Source organism: Cucurbita pepo, chromosome 11, assembly GCF_057944985.1.
Source record: "Cucurbita pepo subsp. pepo isolate OVF chromosome 11, ASM5794498v1, whole genome shotgun sequence".
NCBI classification, from domain to species: domain Eukaryota; kingdom Viridiplantae; phylum Streptophyta; class Magnoliopsida; order Cucurbitales; family Cucurbitaceae; genus Cucurbita; species Cucurbita pepo.
This window is the reverse complement of record NC_141808.1, coordinates 15,193,943-15,213,572: the sequence shown is the minus strand read 5'-3', so window position 1 is coordinate 15,213,572 and position 19,630 is coordinate 15,193,943. Positions and strand designations below refer to the sequence as shown.

Genomic DNA, 19,630 nt, shown 5'->3' with positions numbered 1-19,630 from the left:
TTTATTAAAATAAAAAAAAGGTGATGAATATTTAAATGAATAGTTATTGGAGTGTTTCGTGTGAAACTTCCATAGTTAGTACCCAAAACTGACCACCCCTCTTTCACTTTTTGAACTCTAATTTCTATTATTTGAAAATTCAAAAAGTCAATTAAAATAATAATAATAATAATAATAACCGACCTATTTAATTTTTCAAAATGGATTTTTTTTTTTAATTGGTATAATTTTTTAAGGGTTAAAAAAGTAATAACTAGAAATGTTCGTTTTACTTGCAGGTCCGAGATGAAGGGAGAAAAATTCCCCGTTGAGATGGAGAATGGGAAGGAAGTGGGGAACATTTTTTTCGTTAAATAAATGGGTCCGAGAACGAGATTATACGTCCCTATCCCCGCTTTCATCCCATTAAATATAAATATATTTGTGACAAATAACATAGTATAATATAATATATATTAAAAATATTAATATTTATGTGTCGTTTTAATTGGTATAGACTATTGTTATAATATTAAATTTTGAATTTTTAAAAATTATGTTGGTACAACGTTAGCGGATTGCGTATGAAATATATTAATTTAATATGATTTTTTTATCCGTTTTTAAATAAACATGATATTTAAAAATGAAAATTTTAATATAACTATTTTTTTAAAGAATAATAAATGGAAAAAAATTACCAGTGGGTAACCCGATCGCTGCAAATTTGTTGTATACAATTTTTATACCAATCCCTGCAAAAATAAATGAAAAATTTAGCGGGCATGGAGGAGACTTCCCCGTTCCTGTCCCACCCCGTAGACATCTCTAGTAATTACAAATAGTCTCGAAATTTTCTCACTTTATCGATAATAGGTGTTTCCACTATAAACGTAGATTATTTTCACCATTTCAAGACCCTAACTTGTTCTCGTAATAGTGACGTTTTTTCATGATCAGAGGTTTGCGATCTCACGTTCCACTTCATGTTTTTTTAATACAACGAATGGAGGTAACTAATTCGAATTTCCGACCTTAAGGGAGGTAATACATGTTAGTTATTGTTAATCTATGTTTATTTTGGTCACGTTTGATCTCGACGTTTAAAAGATAAGATAATTAACCCTATTTTTTACACTAAAATAAGTTTAATTACTGAACTGTAAAATTTTATATACCATCATTTATTTGATTAAAAATATACAATCATTTATTTGATTAATAATAAAGGTTGGCTTCTTGTGCGCGTATGAATTGGGATCTCTCAGAATAATAATAATAATAATAATAATAATAAAATAACTTTAATATTCATGGTCAATGTCATGTTTTATAAGTATATATTTTATTTTATTTTTTTAGTTTTAAGAAAGTTATTTAAAAATAAATATTAATAATTAATTTTTTTAAATAAATTGTTTAAATATTATATTATCCATCAAAAGGTTAAAAGTTTGAACGTTGAAGACCCAATATTTATGACAGTTAATTTATATAAATTAAAGATGAATTTTAATTTGATATATAAATTTAAAATTTAATTTTTCATGTTAAAAAAATGATAATTTTTAAATTTAGAATAAGGATTGAAAAGGTAATAATATTAATTTTTTTAATACTATTTCTTAGATAATTCAAGTATTTGTTTGGCATGCAAATAAAAAATTTGTGTCTTATTTTTAAAATTTTGATAAAATTTTTAAAAAATAGATTCACATGAAAAAAAAAATTAGAATTTAAAACATTTAAAACGTAACATGATATAATAGTGGAAAATAATAATTATATAAAATTTATACCATAATACACTTCCATAAATTTAATTAATAACAGTTAGAAATTCACTATTTATATATAATTTCTTAAATTATTTATTACTATATTACTCAACTCCATTCGTTTTAAATTTTTGTTTTCAAATCACTATCGAGAAATGCAAAGGACCATAAGTTGACATCGACCGTCAAAATCAAATGAAGGTCGAAGTAGAAAGGACCATAAAATCCTATTTCAGACGTCGAAATCAAATAATACTAAATGTAGAGTGTCACAGTCGCACTCTTGTGACAGCGAAACAACGATTCTGCGACACTTGCTCTAAAAAAGCGAACAAATCGGTTGTGAGAAATTTATACTTCGCGGACAATGTCAACGTATGTTTGAGCCTCGAGTCACACTTGAGAGAAATGTTTTGAAAAACGTGAGCGAGAAAATATGTTGAAAACAATTTGAAAGGAAGGAATGTTATAAGCAAAAAGCAAGTAGGCACCAATAATGATTTTGATAGCATATAACCCGAGTAGGAAGGAGTGATAACTAGTCATATCCTCCTATCGTACATTTTAGCCCGAGTGGATGTAGATATGATTTTGGTGAACGACCATACATATTCATATTAACATAACGTGAAATAGTAAAAGATTATCTAAGACGAAAGCATGTAAAACGGGTTCGGAATGAGTATATGGTCATAGACAACACGTCTAGGATAAGTATGACAGGTGTGCAGTTTAGGAACTCATATTGGTTAAATGTTCGTAAAATAATTATTTTTTATTTTTGAAAAAAAAAAATGATGAATCCCCTTTGGTTGCGAGTGGGTGCATTTAGTCAAGACTCCAGTATTTGACTATTGACCCAGCCCTCAGTTTCCGTTAAATTACAATTGGCCCCCAAACAAAATTAAAGTTAAAAAAAAATCAACGGTCAACGTTTTGACCGACATTTCCCGTTACCGGTTTTCCATTAGCATGCAGCCAAACAAGACCTTATTATTTTTATTATATTTTTTTAATCAACGCGTTCGGGTGGACCCCACAGCCACTCCCGTTACACATCGGACGATAAGTATAAAATTAAGTTTATTATTATTTTTACTTCATATTAATATATTATTATTATTATTCGTTAAAATCTAACTTCACACGTGCCAAATTAAGTACGTCAAAAATATGAGTAGGAGAGAGAAACTAGAGAGAGAAAGTGTTTTATATAAACCCAATCGCCAAATTCATTTCCATACAAATCCAAGAGAGAGAAACTAGAGTGAGAAAGAGATATTGGATTTTTCTGACTGTGAACAAAAAAATGGCCGGAATTTCGAGCATCGGAGTGTTGCCGGAGGACTGTGTTTCGGCGATTCTGTCACTCACGACTCCCACCGACGCCGGGAAATTGTCCCTCGTCTCGTCGATGTTCCGATCAGCGGCCGAATCCGACGTCGTTTGGAGCAGATTTTTGCCTAAAAACTACGCCGAAATCGTGGCCGCCTCTGATATCTCCGGCGAATCGCCACTCTGTTCGAAGAGAGAAGCTTTCTTCCGACTCTGTTCTCCGATCCTAATCGACGGTGGAAAAAAGGTAAATAAACAAAATAATTCCGTCTTCCATTTCGTAACTAATCCGAAATAGAATAATAATTCGAATAATCAAACGTTATTGCAGAGCTTTGAGTTGGAGAGATTTTCCGGGAAGATCTGTTATACATTGTCAGCAAGAGATCTGGCGATCACTTGGAGCTCCGATCCACTCTGTTGGAGCTGGAAATCCGATCCTCAATCAAGGTATTAATCATAATTAATTTCAATGGGTCGCCTCCAAATTTGCCATAAAATTACAACATAATAATTAAAAACAAAAACCATTTTCCAGATTCGCAGAAGTTGCAGAGCTCAGAGCGTCAAGCTGGGTGGAAATCCATGGAAGAACAAGAACAGGACGGCTGTCTCCGAACACATTGTACGGAGCTTATCTTGTGGTAAAGATTTCAGAGAAAGGGTATGGGTTGGATTTGATGCCAGCCCAAGTTTGTGTTCAATTGGGTGATGCGTTGCAGAGCTCCCGAGGCTCTGTTTGGCTGCGCCGCAAGGAACAGAGCAACCTTAAAATGGAGTCTCTGTTTTATGGGAATCGGAGGGAGAGAGCCATAAAGCTATTCGCTGCTGATTTGGGAGACAATTTTGATAGCAACGGAATTAGGGATGTCCGACAGAGAGAAGATGGGTGGTCGGAGATTGAATTGGGAGAGTTCTTCACCGGAGAAGACGATGAACACCTCACCATGAGCTTCTTGGAGACCAAAGGCTTTCAGCTCAAATCTGGACTTATTGTTCAAGCCATTCAAATCCGGCCTAAACATTAACCAACACGTCAATCCCAACATACCGTTGCTCGATGGATACGACACTAGTTAATTAATTCTTTTGTTCGTGACATGAGACAGCTAACGTCTTAATCATTCTATTTGAAATCCACGTATCTTCATTTATTTAATGATCATATAATGTAAAAAATATACGTTAGATGTATAAAATAATGATGTTGAGTCACTAACTTGGATATATAATGAAGTATCGGAAAAGTCTCGAGAAAGAGATGAAATTGATAGTCTATTAAGTCAACTATTTAAAAATAATTAATTAAATTAAGTTGAGGTAGTTGAGACAATTGTATTGTATATAGAAAATTAATTTTGGTAGACTAGCTTATATTTAACCTACTATGGTATGCTCATGTGAATACGATTTCCACTAGACATAACTATATAGTCTTAGTACATGAAAGTGGACAAATTTTTCGGTTGATCAATAAACAAGCATTGCACGTTGAAGGTGAAAAGACAAGCCATTATCTCGACAATAATAGGTGAAGTTAGTATTTGCAACTATAATAGCCTGACCCTATCACTAGTAGATATTATTTGCTTTTGCCCGTTATGTATCGTCGTCATAGTCCAAGCCCACCGTTATGTATCAGGGAGAGGTTTTTGCACCTTTATAAGGAATGCTTCATTCCCTTCTCAAATAGATGTCGGATCTCACAAAACCACATCTTAGGGGCTAGTGTCTTTGACTCTAGTACTATTTTGTAACCATCCGAGTTCACAGTTAGCAGATATTGTCCTCTTATAGCTTCTAGTTACCATCTTTCCCTCCAAATTTTAAAACAGTCAAGAAATGGTTGAAAAAAAAAAAAAAAAAAAAAATCTTCACTCGTTTTGGCGCCTTATCTTCATCATCTGAGAAATGGACGGTGCAGAGCCATCGTCTCCAAATTCTCACAAGCACTCCCTTGCTGAGCACAATCTTCTTCAACTTCATCGCGTTCTTCATCAATGGCTGCAATTTCCAGTCTCAAACCCTCCATTTCCATGTCCCGTTCGTTTCACATATCTTTCACCGCGCCTTCTTTGCCAAATTCAACTAAACCCCTCGAAAATCTCCACTCTCCGAGCTCGTTTCCAATGAGAATCAAGCTCAATCACGTTCCTCCATTATCATTATCTAGAAGATTGTTCGTTCCTTCCGTCTCTGGAATTTGGGACGCCCTAACAGGGGGAAACAACCCTCGCGACGCTGTTGCTGCTATTCGACGCGGAATGCTTCTCTTCAGAGAGGTAGATTTTTCTTTCAACTCACGTAATAATGCTTCGTATATCAGAATTTTCGATTTGAATATGTGTAAATTTTGTTGGTTTTAAGGGCGATGTTTCAGGATCTTTAGCAGAATTCGATAAGGCAATCGAGTTGGATCCTCGTCAAAAGGCATGTAGGTTCCTACACCTCGCGGCGATGTTAGTAGTTTAGTTTGAAAATTCAAATTGATTTTGTGAGATTAACTATCAACCAGTTTGTTTATAAATTAAGTTCTGAATGGTAACGAATAGAGATATCTTGCTTTAGAGATAATTGGATGATGAGGAGTTAGGGTTAGGGATTTATTCTTAATTCTTAGCAGTGCATTGTTTAACTAATATGGATTTTCTTTATGGTTGCTATCAGATCTTTGGCAAAGAGGGCTTTCACTTTACTATCTTGATAGGTACTGATCTGCCCCAATTTTCCTTTTATGCTACATTTATGATAGGAAGAAATGCAGAAGTTTTGAGTTAAACTAGAATCTGCTGAGTTATGCATTGGTATGAATGAGTTCATGTAAATTTGGATGAATATGAATAGTTGAAGTAGGAATTCCATTTTTAGATTTGACGAGGGAGCCGAGCAGTTCCGACTAGATGTTGCACAAAATCCGAATGACACAGAGGAATCTATTTGGTGCTTTGTTTGTGAAGCTCAATTGTATGGAGTTGATGAAGCAAGAAGGCGATTTCTTGAGGTGAGCTAATATTTATGAGATGATAAAAGCAGGGATGAAATATTGCTATATGATTATAGGAGTAACTTAGTGAGTTTGAGATGAATTATGAGAGTTCGTGTTCTTGAGTTAAGCACCTCTTTCATAATCATTATAGCAAACTCATCCTAAATCATGTTTGGAAGTTTGAATCATGGGTTTAGGTAGGTAGAGATCCACGACCAGTCATGAGGGAAGCTTATAATATGTTTAAAGATGGTGGCCATCCTGAGAAAGTATGAAACTTCTCTCTATTTTCCTCTATCTTCAATTCTTCTTTTCAGTCATTTGATCATTACAACTTCCATGTTCAATTGGGGTTTCTGGTTTTTTCAAATGTATGCTTCTTTTTTTTAAATGATTTTCGATATTGTTGACAAACCCTCTCTTAATTTGTAACAGCTCAAGCCCAACGCTAGCAGATATTGTCCTCTTTGGGTTTTCCCTTTTGGGGTTCCCCTCAAGGTTTTTACACCGGGCTGTGCGTGGGCTTAGGCTGTTACAAATGGTATCAGAGCTAGATACCGGGCGGTGTGCCAGCGAAGACTCTGGACCCCGAAGGGGGAGTGGATTGTGAGATCCCACGTCGATTGGAGAGAGGAACGAGTGTCAGTGAGGACGCTAGACCTCGAAGGGGGTGGATTGTGAGATCCCACGTTGGTTAGAGAGGGGAATGAAGCACCCTATTGTAAGGGTGTGGAAATCTCCCCCTACAAACATGTTTTAAAAACCTTGAGGAGAAGCCCAAAATGGAAAGTCCAAAGATGACAATATCTACTAGTAGTGGGCTTGGGCCGTTACATAATTACCTTTTCAATGCACCATTTTGTTACCTGTGTTGTTGAAGTTTCTAGCTTATGATCTGACTGAAGAGTTGTTTTTACTCCATAGCTTGTTGCTGCCTTCTCAAGTGGCCGCGAGAATGAATACTTTTATGCTTCTCTATATGCTGGGCTTTATCACGAAGCAGAGGTTTGGTTAAAAGACTTCCAACTTTTTTTTTTTACCTTTTTGCTAACTATCCCTGCAACCTATTGTTTATTAGTCTCTGAAAAGTCAATAATACCCTGAATCCTTATATTCTTGTCTTTTTTCCTTGTCCACAACTATACTACTCAGGCCTTTCTTTGATAGCTACAGAACTAGGATCAAGCATTTTGTTTCTATTTTTGATAGCCGGGATGTTGGGACCCCCATTTTTGGATTGTGTTTATGGTCTATCTCACTTATCTCACTAGTTTTAAGAGAAACTTTGTGAGATCCCACATCGGTTGGGGAGGGGAACGAAGCATTCCTTATAAGGGTGTGAAAACCTCTATCTAGTAGACGTGTTTTTTAAAATCGTGAGGCTAACGACAATATGTAACGGGCCAAAGCAGATAATATCTACTAGTGGGGGCTTGGGCTATTACAAATGGTATCAGAGTTAGACACTGAGCGGTATGCAATGAGGACGTTGGGCCCCTAAGGGGTGGATTGTGAGATCCCATGTCGGTTGGAAAGGGGAATGAAACATTTCTTACAAAGGTGTAGAAACCTCTCCCTAGTAGACGCATTTTAAAACCGTGAGACTGACGACAGTACGTTACGGGGTCAAAACGGACAATATCTACTAGCGGTGGACTTGGGCTGGCCATCAAGCATTTTAAGTTATTAAATTGGAACTTAGAACTTTAAAAGATATCTCCAAACATGTCTCTACACTAGTAGAAGTTCAACTTTTGAACTGCCGCGGTTGCAATTTCTCATCAAACAAAAGGTCTATTTTTAGAACTAGTTTGATACCCATTTTGCTACATTAAACTCAATCAAGAAAGCACACTCATCCATAGCTATGAGGAGATGAGATGACACAAACATAAAACGTGATCCCGTGTAATATTTCTGTTAATATGAGTATAACTCAGCAGTAATTAACATATATTCCTTCCTTAGAGGTCGGAGGTTTAAATTCTCACATTCTTGTAGTATTTTTATCGTGCAAGAGCTGGAAATATTTTTTCTGGGATTATATTTTCATTTGTGCAGAAAAAACTGGATGCTGCCAAACAGCATATAGTTGCAGCTTGCCAGTCTCCATATGGACAGAGGTTCGAATCCACCATACATAGTTCCTTTGAAATCCATGCTTTTTTGTGCAACCAATCATTAAGTTCAATTGATTAGCGATGCCTCTCCTCTTTTCAGGTCTGATGATTACATGGCCGCTCTTGCCAAAGTTCACTGCCTCTGTCGAAACTGGAGTTTCAGTTAGTACAATTTTCAGCCAATTGCTTTGATGCCATATTCTACAATTTCTCTCTTTTCCTTCCTGTGTTCACTCTAGCTTTTTAGATCCGAATTCAAATTCGAACGATATCATATGAGGATGCCTGAACCAAATTGGTTCGGATCGTAATCTATCCATTTCAAGTGGGTTGAAAAAAAAAAAAGTGCATTTTGGTCTTTTTTTTTCCGTTGAATCCAGCATGAGAGTGGAGAGGATTCAAGCTTCGAATCTCTTAGTCAAGATTATACATTTTAACTAGTTGATTTATATTCGACTCGACTCTAACTTGTTGTGAGAGTGAGTAAGATTCAAGTCCTCGATCTCTTCGTCAAGAATATATGTCTTAATTAGTTGACTTATATTCGAGCCGGTTGTTTTTTGGTATGGAAGTGTGAAAGATTCAAGTCTCAAATTTCTTAGCCAAGTATATATGTCTTAGCTAATTGATCTATGCTCGAGTTGACTCTATTTGATTGTAGGAGTGTGAAAAATTCAAATCTCAGATTTCTTACCAAAGAATATATATCTTAACTAGTTAACCTATGCTCGAGTAGGTTCTATTAGTTGTGGGAGTGTGAAGAATATATGTCTTAACTAGCTGACCTACGTTCGAGTCCGTTCTATTTAGTTGCGGGAGTGTGAAAAATTCAAATTTTTAGCTAATTGATTTACGCTTGAGTTGGCTTTATTGGTTGTTCGAGTGTTAATATATATATATTTTTTATTTATTACATGAAGTCCTTTTCACATTATAATTGCCCCAGTTGGAACCAAACATACATCCATTTGGCATATTCTTGGTAGGTAGCACAAAAGGTTGGATATTCTTTGAGTTATTCCCCCTGGCTAATCAGGGCACCACTCTGTCACTTGTGGGCTTGTGAAGTTACCATTTTGCCCTCCACCAATCTTCATTTGCAAACTCAAAAAGAAATAATAATAATAATAATAATCCATATTTATGAGTTAATTAATTAATTATTTTTTTTGTTAAGTTAAATCATGAACTAATTAAATGAAATTAATAGTTTTGTACACTCAAAAATAAAAAATGCGGTTATACTAAAATTAATTATTTTAAACACTTGAAAAAGATAATAAAATATAATTATTTTTTAATAACGAGTTGAGATACACTTTTAAATTTTTTTTTAATTTATGTATAAATATTTTAAAATACAATTTTTTTTTCTCATTATCGTGAAAGTATAAACATATTAGAATTTTGGATATAAATTCAAACTTCGAATGTGTTGTAGTGACTCGAAACTGTTTGGTGTTATACACGTCTCGATTTCATTTTCGGTCATTATTATTATACTATTCGAGATTCTGGTTTTCATCTAACATTTTGATGAAATTTTACCCCGAGCGTAAATTTTGAAATATTACGAAGGGTCCCGAGTAATATTGTAATATATACTTATTTATTTTTGTTGAAATTTAGCATATATAAACACACACAATTCGAAGGGTAATTTAGTCATTTTACATTTTGGCGTAGAATTTTTTTTTTCCCTTGAACACTACCTATACGTTATAAATAACCAACTTTTTGTGGTTTTTGGCGTTTCAAGTTACCTCCAAAAAGAAAACCATACGACGAACTGCTCATCTTTCAATTTCAAAATTCACTTCAGTCAATTCGTTGCAAGAATTTCACTTCTGGCGACGTTTTCCTTCATGAACTCTCTGTAATTCACTTCGTTGATTTGATATGTCGACGGAGAGATTGATTTCCAGTGGTACAACTCCGTCGGAAGCAGAGGCGCCGAGGTTGGCTTCATCGTCGCATTCGTTCCGGCAATGTGGAGAACCAGCTAGGGTTTTTGAGGAGCTGCCGATTGCTTCCATTGTATCGGTTTCGCGGCCGGATACTGGAGATATCAGTCCCTTGCTGTTGTCTTACACTATTGAAATTCAATACAAACAGGTATTGAACTTATCTGTTTATCTTTCTCCGCAGTCCTGTTTGCTTTTGTTTTGCGGTGTATTCAGACGATTTTAGGCGAAGATGTGGAAGATTGATTTGTTAGATGTTTTTGTTCGTTAATTTGAAATTTTAATGCGTTCAACTATGAAACAGAACATGGAAAGAAAATTTGATGAGTGCCTGTTTATGAGAAAGAGAAGAATTACTGTGTTTAAGTCTTCTATTTGAAAATTTACGAGATGATTGGTAGAGATATAGTAATTAACTAATATTTTATCATTTATGTGTCTTATACATTCTTGAATTTTAAAAGTGTCGGTAGGATCTTCCAACTATGTTAAATAGATTTCGAACTTACTTGACATTAATTACAATTTACGAACTTGCACAAAACTGTGTCTAATTTTGTGCTCAATAGATTTGAATTTTAAAAAATGGAAAAAATTTAAAGTTCTAGGAGTTGTTACACATTTTTAAAGTTGAGTTGTTGACACAACTGTGAAAAATTGATGCTGACATTAAGTTCACTGTTAACAGTTTAAATGGAGCTTAGTAAAGAAAGCCTCGCAAGTTCTATATTTACATTTTGCGCTGAAGAGACGTGCATTTATTGAAGAACTTCACGAGAAACAAGAGCAGGTTTGACTTACATGGCATATTTCAAATCATCTTCTATCTATAACATTTCTGCTCCATTAGCCTTATCCAGAATGAACCTGGTTAGTTTAGGTCCATTTTCTAATAACAATAATATTAAAAAACTGTTTTGAGGTCTTAGTTAAATTTAAAGGACAACAAAATTTTTAAAACTACCTGTTTTCGATTTTACGGATATTTAAACAGTGATTTAAAAGTAGAATACAGAATGCCGAAAATTCTCAGCAATAAGTGTGATAATAGAAAAACAAAATTAAAATTGTTATGAACAAGGGCCATGTGAAACTTGGATCCTCTTTAGTTTTGTTTGTCATAAATTTTTTGTTTTGATTGGTCCTGTCATGTTTACATACAAGGTTAAAGAATGGCTTCACAACTTGGGAATAGTAGACCATACAGCTGCAGTCCATCATGATGACGAGTCTGATGATGGGTTATTTCCTTTGCATGATGAACAAACAACAAAAAACAGGTAACTAATAAAAAGGGATTATGCATTATACCAAATTAATCATTTTATATTATGGTCGATATTGTGCGTCATATTCTTTCTTTTGGGGTGTAAGAACTGAGAAGGGAGTTATTGATGCTTTCGAAAATTGATCTTTTAAAATGTACAGGAATGTTCCTTCTGTTGCTGCTTTACCCATCATTAAGCCAGCAATGGGAGGACAGCGGTCCATTTCAGACAAGGCAAAGCTAGCAATGCAGGGTTACTTAAATCACTTCTTTGGGAACTTGGATATTGTAAATACTCGTGAGGTGAGTGTAAAATTTTCTTGAAACATCTGCTTCTTCTAGAAAGACCAGTAACTTTGATCAAAGAAATAAATAACACCTTGTCTCGTTTAGTTTTGGTGTACTTTGATATCAATGAAATTAAATTCTAAACCCCCCATCCTTCTGACGAAGTAGAAAAATGAATGAGTGATTGTTTGAAGGTTAAGAGATCTCCTACACCTCCTCAGTTTCTCTAATTAAGTAATCTTGGAAAGCAGGTCTGCAAATTTTTAGAAGTCTCGAAGATGTCATTTGTAAGAGAACACGGTCCGAAGTTGAAAGAAGGTTACCTAATGGTGAAGCATTTGAAACAGCTGACAGGATCTGATTCTAGTATAAAATGTTTTGCATGTCATTGGTGCAGTTGCTGCGTGTACAATTGGAAAAAGGTTTGTTTACTTAACTCATGTTATGCTTTTGATCGAATTTAAATTTCATAATGACGAGTTAGTTCCTGTTACTGTTGACTGCTTTAGAAGAAAATTATTTTTATTTATATTCTAGCAGTGGATTTTTGACTCATTGTAACAATTATGAATTGCATATAACTGCAACATCTTCTTTTTTCAATGACCAATACGATGGTTTTTTTGACAACCCCTGATGACAAACAGGTTTGGGCTGTTTTGAAACCAGGTTTCTTGGCCTTGGTTGCTGATCCCATGGACACTAAACTCCTAGATATAATTGTTTTTGATGTTCTACAAACATTAGAAGAAAAGGAGGGATCCCAAGCATGCTTAGCATATCATGTCAAGGAGCGCAATCCTTTACGTTATTCATTTAAGGTGCGTTTTTTCTTCTTTTTGCTCTTCTTATTTTCAATTTCAAGATTTGCAGTAACTCTACCCATCTTTTGTACTTCGTCCTGCTCTGTGTAATTTCTTTACACAACTTGTTTATTACCACCACAATTTTCTGCAAGGTCAAGTTGAGCTGAAACCTTCATTTGAGGTTATGAAATTGAACTTGTCTGGCAATGCTGGTTAAGGAATTCAGATATTTATTTCCTCGTCTTAAAATCTTCAACATTGATTGCTTTATGATTGGATATTAAGTCTCATGAACAATTAATAATTTGGGGAAGAGATTTCATGTGCCACGTTCAAATTTAATGACAATTCAGAATGTTGTGAAAAGGTTAGAGGCGGAAATGGAAATCTGAGGTTCAGAACCACAAGTACCGCCAAAGTCAAAAAATGGGTCTCAGCAATTAATGATGCTGGGTTTGGATCCAAACATGGTTGGTGCCACCCTCATCGCTTTGGTTCTTTTGCTCCTCAGAGAGGTTTGAGTGATGATGAAAGCCAAGCTCAGTGGTTCATAGATGGCCGGGCAGCTTTTGAAGCAATCGCTTGTTCTATTGAGGCTGCAAAATCTGAGGTTCTATAGCCCACATGAAAAACGAAACAACATGCTTGTCAAATCTCATTGTTAACTTAAGTGGTCTAACATTCTTTGCAGATATTCATCACTGGTTGGTGGCTTTGCCCTGAGCTTTATATGCGACGTCCTTTTCACAATCATTCTTCTTCACGGCTTGATGCATTGCTGGAAACAAAGGCAAAAGAAGGTGTCAAGGTGTTTAAGCAATTCCCAATATCCGTGTGAACTAACAGTTTATTTTAAAATACTGGATTTTGTTGCATTGTTAGGCATTAACTGAGTTTGAATATTTTGCTGATGTCGTAGAATGCAATAAAATTTGCTTAAAGCCTTAAACTTTTGATCGTCTCTTCATGAAGTTCTAGTACTAGAAGTTATGTATGTGCATATTACTCTAGCTATTATTTGGTTTCACTTTGGATCTTTATGGTCTGCACAGCCTCCAATTTTTGTCTGAGTAGTTTACCCATACATTATTATTATTATTATGATACATTTCCTAGAACTCATCATGAATTTATTTTCACTTTGAAACTAATGTTTTGCAGATTTACATCTTAATGTATAAAGAGGTCCCTATTGCTCTGAAAATTAACAGTAGGTATAGTAAGAAGAGGCTTCTAAATATTCATGAGAATATTAAGGTACTACGTTCTCCTGATCATATGTCAACTGGGATTTACTATTGGTAAGCATTATGTAGATTATGTTTAAATTTGTTATATTTTACTTCTGTATTCAAACAATTCATCACCGTTCCATGGCATAATGACAGGTCACATCATGAAAAACTTGTCATCGTTGATCACCACATTTGCTTCATTGGAGGTTTGGATTTGTGCTTTGGCCGCTATGATACAATGGAACATAAAGTGAGTGATTTCCCTCCTTATACATGGCCAGGAAAGGACTATTACAATCCAAGGTAGCTATTATTCTTCACGAATAAAATGAGACTAGTAATCAATTTAAAATATCACCATTTTCTATTCTTGTGTTCTCAAGCATGCATATGCCTGCTTGAACAGAAGAGATATTCATGAACTTCTAAAAAAATATTCCGTTTTCCTTCTTTCGAAGTATACTTTGTTTTTAGGGAACTTCTATAATATATTTTCCCACCTTGCTTGTGTTAGAGAATCTGAACCAAATTCTTGGGAAGACACAATGAGTGATGAATTGGAGCGGGAGAAGTGTCCTCGAATGCCATGGCATGATGTTCACTGTGCTCTTTGGGGATCTCCATGCCGTGATATTGCTCGTCACTTTGTTCAGAGGTGGAACCATGCCAAGGTCAATCTTGTAACACATACATGTGTTTTCAATTTTAATTTTTTCCTTTCTAACATGTCAAAGAATTATTCTAGAGAGATAAAGCCCCAAATGAAGAAAAAATACCTCTATTAATGCCTCAACATGACATGGTCCTTCCACATTACATGGGAAGAAGCACGGAGTTGAGTTTCAAAAGTAAAGGCTCAGAGCAAGATCATCAAAAGCAGAACACGGAAGATTTCTTTTTCTCCTCATCACCACAGGAAGATATTCCATTACTTATGCCTCAGGAAGTTGGTGGACTTCCAGATTCTAAGATACAAAGAAATAGTCAAATGAACAAGCAAATGGAGATACAAAGTAGTGCTATGGATTCTTTCCAGGCATACAATGTTGAATCATCGACCCAATATGAACAAGCAAATGGATTGTTCGATGAATTTGGATTTTTGGATGAGTTTGGTGATTTTGGTCTTTCGAGGGAAGCTACTACTGATACTCCGCCATATATGAAAACTTCAGATGATTGGTTGGAAACTGAACATGAAAGCAATCATGTTGTTGCTGTAAACGAGGTCAAAGAAATCGGTCCTCTTACTACCACCAATTGTCAGGTTACCTATACTTCTCATATTCTGTGTTAATGACAATTAAGATTCTTAAGTTTGAGGATTAAAACACATATTCGTCTTAATTAAGAATATTATATATGCACTCATGGATATGTCTGCTGGTGATTTTAGGTAATAAGAAGTGTCAGCCAGTGGTCAGCAGGAACAAGCAAACCAGAAGCAAGCATCCATGCTGCTTATTGTTCTGCCATTCAAGAGGCAAAACACTTCATCTACATTGAGGTAACAAGCTTAGTCGTGGGAACTTTAGTTTTTTTTTTTTTTTTTTTTTTTTTTTTTCTTGGGACACTATTTAGAAGGAAAAAAAATTATTCTCTTCAAAGAATCATTTACCATCACGAGAATCCTAAAAAAGAAAGAGCTAGTTATCACACCAAAGGAAACTAATCTGCTAATGTAACTAGGACTTTAGGCTATAATGTTACGTTACGGGTAATACAATTCACATTAGGATATTTACAATTACAAAAAGGGGAAAAATGGAGTGATAAAAGAAGCAAAATATTGGCTGCATGTAATAGTGGAACAGAATGAGTGCACGGTTTGCACTTGCTTCTCTACCTGTTATTTAGCCAATCAGGAATCAATTTCTTTCTTATTCTCTCTTATTCTTGAACAGTACTCCTTATTCTTTATTCTTGAACAGTCCATACAGAGTCAAGCCCACTGCTAGTAGATATTGCCCTTTTTTGACTTTTTCTTTCGAACTTTCCCTCAAGGTTTTTAAAACGTGTCTGTTAGGGAGAGGTTTCCACACCCTTATAAAGAATGTTTCGTTCTCCTCCCCAACCGATGTGGGATCTCACAATCCACTCCCTTTTGGGGCCCAGCGTCCTTGCTGGCACACCACCTCGTGTCCACCCCCCTTCAGAGCTCAGCCTCCTCGCTGGCACATCGCCCGGTGTCTGGCTCTAATACCATTTGTAACAGCCCAAGCCCACCGTTAAGCGGATGTTGTCCTCTTTGGGTTTTCCCTTTCAGGCTTCTCCTTAGGTTTTTTTAAAATGCGTCTGCTAGGGAGAGGTTTGCACACTCTTATAAATAATGCTTCGTTCTCCTTCCCAACCGATGTGGGATTGAGTCAGCTACAATTTTTTTTACTGATGTGGTTTTTTACTTTGATGAATGAGCTCAACAAAGATAAATAACTAATCGTCATTTCTGTCAATGTGTCATTAAATGAGATGATGAATGAGTTTTACCCTCTTGTTTTACTTCCAGAACCAGTTTTTCATATCAGGTTTATCGGGGGATGAGACCATCCACAATCGGGTTCTGGAAGCACTATACCAACGTATATGGCTGGCTCATAAAGAAAAACAATGTTTTAGAGTTATTATTGTTTTACCACTCTTACCTGGATTTCAGGTACATATTTGTATATTTCATTTTTTTTAAATCTAAATTTCTAGCTCTTTCTACTGTCTTTTATATGGCTTCATGGAGTCTATGCTCCCTGTCCCTTTTGCATCCATCAGGGTGGTGTAGATGATAATGGTGCTGCAACTGTTCGAGCCTTGATGCATTGGCAGTATCGAACAATTAGTTGGGAAAAAACTTCGATATTGTACCGTCTCAATCTTTTACTGGGTTCTAAAACACAGGATTATATCTTGTTTTGTGGCCTCCGATCATATGGCAGGCTTTTTGATGGTGGTCCAATTGCCACTAGTCAGGTACTTTTATCTTCCTCTTATTTATTTCATAACTTTTATTATTCGTTAGTGCTTACCCTCGTGGATCCGGATTTTAATAACATCAGATGTGCTCTTACGAAATAATATATATATATATATATATATATATATATATATCGTCTGTATTGTGAGATCCCACGTCGGTTGGAGAAGGGAATGAAACATTCTTTATAAAGGTGTGAAAACCTCTCCTTAGCAGACATGTTTTAAAACCTTGAGGGAAGTCCGAATGAGAAATGTAATGGCCCAGGCCCACCGCTAGCAGATATTATCCTCTTTGGGCTTTTCAGACACCAAGCGATGTGCCAGCGAGGAGGCTAAACCCCTAAAGGGGGTGGACATAAGGCGATGTACCAGCAAGGACACTGGGCCCCGAAAAGTGATGGTTTTGGTGGGGTCCCACATCGATTGGAGAAAGGAACGAGTGCCAACGATAATGTTGAGTCCTAAAGGGGGTGGATTGTGAGATCCCACATCGGTTGGGGGGAGAACAAACACCCTTTATAAGGGTGTTGAAACCTCTTCCTAGCAGACACGTTTTAAAAACCTTGAGGGAAAGCCCGAAAGAGAAAACAAACCAAAAAAAGATAATATCTACTAGTGGTGGGTTTGGGCTGGGCGGCTACATAGTCTCAATTTTGGTAAGAAATTTTTTTTATATAGGCCACATATCTTGCATAGAAAAGCGAAAAAAGTTGGTCATTAAAAGCTGTGGCATTTGTTCAACTGCTACTAAAAATCAAAACAAAATGTTTTAATAATATCAAAAGTTCAAGCTGTTTAAAAACGAAATCAATTTGACCTTGTAATGAACTACCTGTTTTTCATTTTTCAGGTGTATGTGCACAGCAAATTAATGATAATCGATGATTGCATTACCTTTATTGGTTCCTCCAACATTAACGACAGAAGTTTACTTGGATCCAGAGATTCTGAGGTGCATCATTGTTAGCTGTATAAATTTTTGAAGTATATTGCTCGTCTATGTACTCATTCTTATCACCATATTCCCACTACTGCAGATTGGGGTGATCATCGAGGATAAAGAGTTTGTTGATTCATATATGAATGGAAAGCCATGGAAGGCTGGAAAATTCGCTCATAGTCTACGATGCTCCTTGTGGTGTGAGCACCTTGGTCTTCATCTCGGAGAGGTTTGTCTAATTCATACTATATTAGTAGTTTGTCTCAGAAACTTCCAATCATTACAAATATTTTCCATTTTACTTGAAGACCGTACAAATTCAACTTATATTATATGGCAGGTCAGTCAAATCCTTGATCCTATAGTCGAAGCAACGTACAAAGATTTATGGATAGCTACGGCAAAGGTGAGAGTAACTAGTTTTGTATAATAATAGATATCATCAACATTCTCGTTTTTTTAATTGTTTTTTCATGAAAAAAGAACATAAAAATGTATGATAATCATTTATTTATTATGTGTTTTTAAAATTTTCTTCATAATTTAAAAAACGGTTCTGAAAAATGAAAAATGAGAATTTGAAACCGTTACTAAATGCTGTTGGATGATGAAAGTCCTACATCGGCTAATTTAGGGAATGATCATGGGTTTATAATCAAAGAATATTCTCTCCATTGGTACGAGGCCTTTTGGGAAGCCCAAAACAAAGCCATGAGAGCGTATGCTCAAAATGGACAATATCATACCATTGTGGAGATCCGTTATTCCTAACATGGTATCAGAGTCATGCCCTAAAACTTAGTCATGCCAATAGATTGGTAAATCCTCAAATGTCGAACAAAGGACTCCAAAAGAAAATGAGTCGAGCCTCCTCGAAGGTATAGTAAAAAATGTCTAAGACTCCAAAAGAAAAAGGAGTCGAGGGGAGGTGTTGGATGATGAAAGTCCCACATCGGCTAATTTAGGGAATGATCATGGGTTTATAATCAAAGAATACTCTCTCCATTAGTACGAGGCCTTTTGGAGAAACCCAAAACAAAGCCATGAAAGCTTATACTTGAAGTGAACAATATCATACCATTGTGGAGAGTCGTGTTTGTTTAACTAATGCTTTCTATTTTCCTAAACAAAAACAAGGAAACGTGAAATAATAACCTTTATGATGTCTCCAATACTATGATATTGAAAATTTGCTATGGATTTAATGCAGGAAAACACAGCAATGTATGAAGATGTCTTTTCTTGCATCCCCAACGACAACATAAACTCAAGGTAACCAAACAACTACGTATCATCATCGTCTTTAACATTTTTAGATAAAAGTTCTTTATCTTTTTTGTTCATAATGTATTCTGCCAAATTCAGATCATCTTTACGCCAAAGTTTGGCCGATTTGAAGTGCAAACTCGATCATAACACACTAGATTTAGGAATAGCTGCTGAGAAGATAGAAAACCATGAAAATGGGGAAGTAAAGATGATAGATCCAATGGAGAAACTGAAGTGTATTAGAGGACATCTTGTCTGTTTTCCATTGAAGTTCTTGTGGCAAGAAGATCTCAGACCAGGCTTCATTGAGAGTGAGTTTTATGCTGCCCCTCAAGTTTTTCATTGATATATATATGTATGTATATGTATGTATATGTATGTATATGTATGTATACTATTCATGCATGGTCACAAGATCACAAAGTTGAAGATTGAACCATCGACTTTTAGAATGATAATCTGTGAGGTAAATAATATGTACATAACAATTCTTTTCCATCATCTTATGCTTCTTGTAGTATATATATATATATATATATATATATATATATTTTCATTTTGGAATTGAATTTGTTGTTGATCTTTTGTAGCATATCCAAAATTGGTTGAAATATGCAATGAATTCCGTCATATGTATGTATATATTAAGCATGCTCTATTTCTATTTTGTAAAGAAAAAAATTCGCGAGGCTGTAC

General features: G+C 35.4%; 3 protein-coding genes across 4 annotated transcripts; all 3 read left to right on the top strand.

Annotated features, from left to right (window-relative positions):
• Positions 1-3,002: 3,002 nt before the first annotated feature.
• LOC111804756 (F-box protein PP2-B15) lies at positions 3,003-4,246 on the top strand. The gene is made up of 3 exons (XM_023689544.2): positions 3,003-3,339; positions 3,424-3,542; positions 3,631-4,246. Exons 1-3 carry the CDS (start codon positions 3,067-3,069, stop codon positions 4,118-4,120), a joined length of 882 nt encoding a protein of 293 aa, XP_023545312.2. The 5' UTR covers positions 3,003-3,066; the 3' UTR covers positions 4,121-4,246.
• Positions 4,247-4,986: 740 nt separating this feature from the next.
• On the top strand, positions 4,987-8,764 carry LOC111804759 (Tetratricopeptide repeat (TPR)-like superfamily protein). Of its 2 annotated transcripts, XM_023689547.2 has the most exons (8): positions 4,990-5,374; positions 5,460-5,526; positions 5,760-5,799; positions 5,961-6,093; positions 6,276-6,347; positions 7,003-7,083; positions 8,140-8,201; positions 8,299-8,764. In XM_023689547.2, the coding sequence occupies exons 1-8, from the start codon at positions 5,093-5,095 to the stop codon at positions 8,363-8,365; spliced, it is 804 nt and encodes a 267-aa protein (XP_023545315.2). In that variant the 5' UTR covers positions 4,990-5,092; the 3' UTR covers positions 8,366-8,764. The 2 variants fall into 2 exon arrangements, with proteins under 2 accessions (XP_023545316.2, XP_023545315.2); XM_023689548.2 differs by lacking the exon at positions 6,276-6,347 and having other exon boundaries at positions 4,987-5,374.
• Positions 8,765-9,955: 1,191 nt separating this feature from the next.
• Positions 9,956-19,435, top strand: LOC111804705 (phospholipase D zeta 2). Its single transcript, XM_023689462.2, has 20 exons — positions 9,956-10,313; positions 10,851-10,952; positions 11,327-11,442; positions 11,591-11,732; positions 11,969-12,139; positions 12,365-12,538; positions 12,891-13,133; positions 13,215-13,331; positions 13,685-13,824; positions 13,912-14,061; positions 14,273-14,429; positions 14,504-15,025; positions 15,155-15,265; positions 16,265-16,411; positions 16,522-16,719; positions 17,576-17,677; positions 17,763-17,894; positions 18,006-18,071; positions 18,876-18,937; positions 19,031-19,435. The coding sequence occupies exons 1-20, from the start codon at positions 10,098-10,100 to the stop codon at positions 19,278-19,280; spliced, it is 3,318 nt and encodes a 1,105-aa protein (XP_023545230.2). The 5' UTR covers positions 9,956-10,097; the 3' UTR covers positions 19,281-19,435.
• The last annotated feature ends 195 nt before the right edge of the window (positions 19,436-19,630 follow it).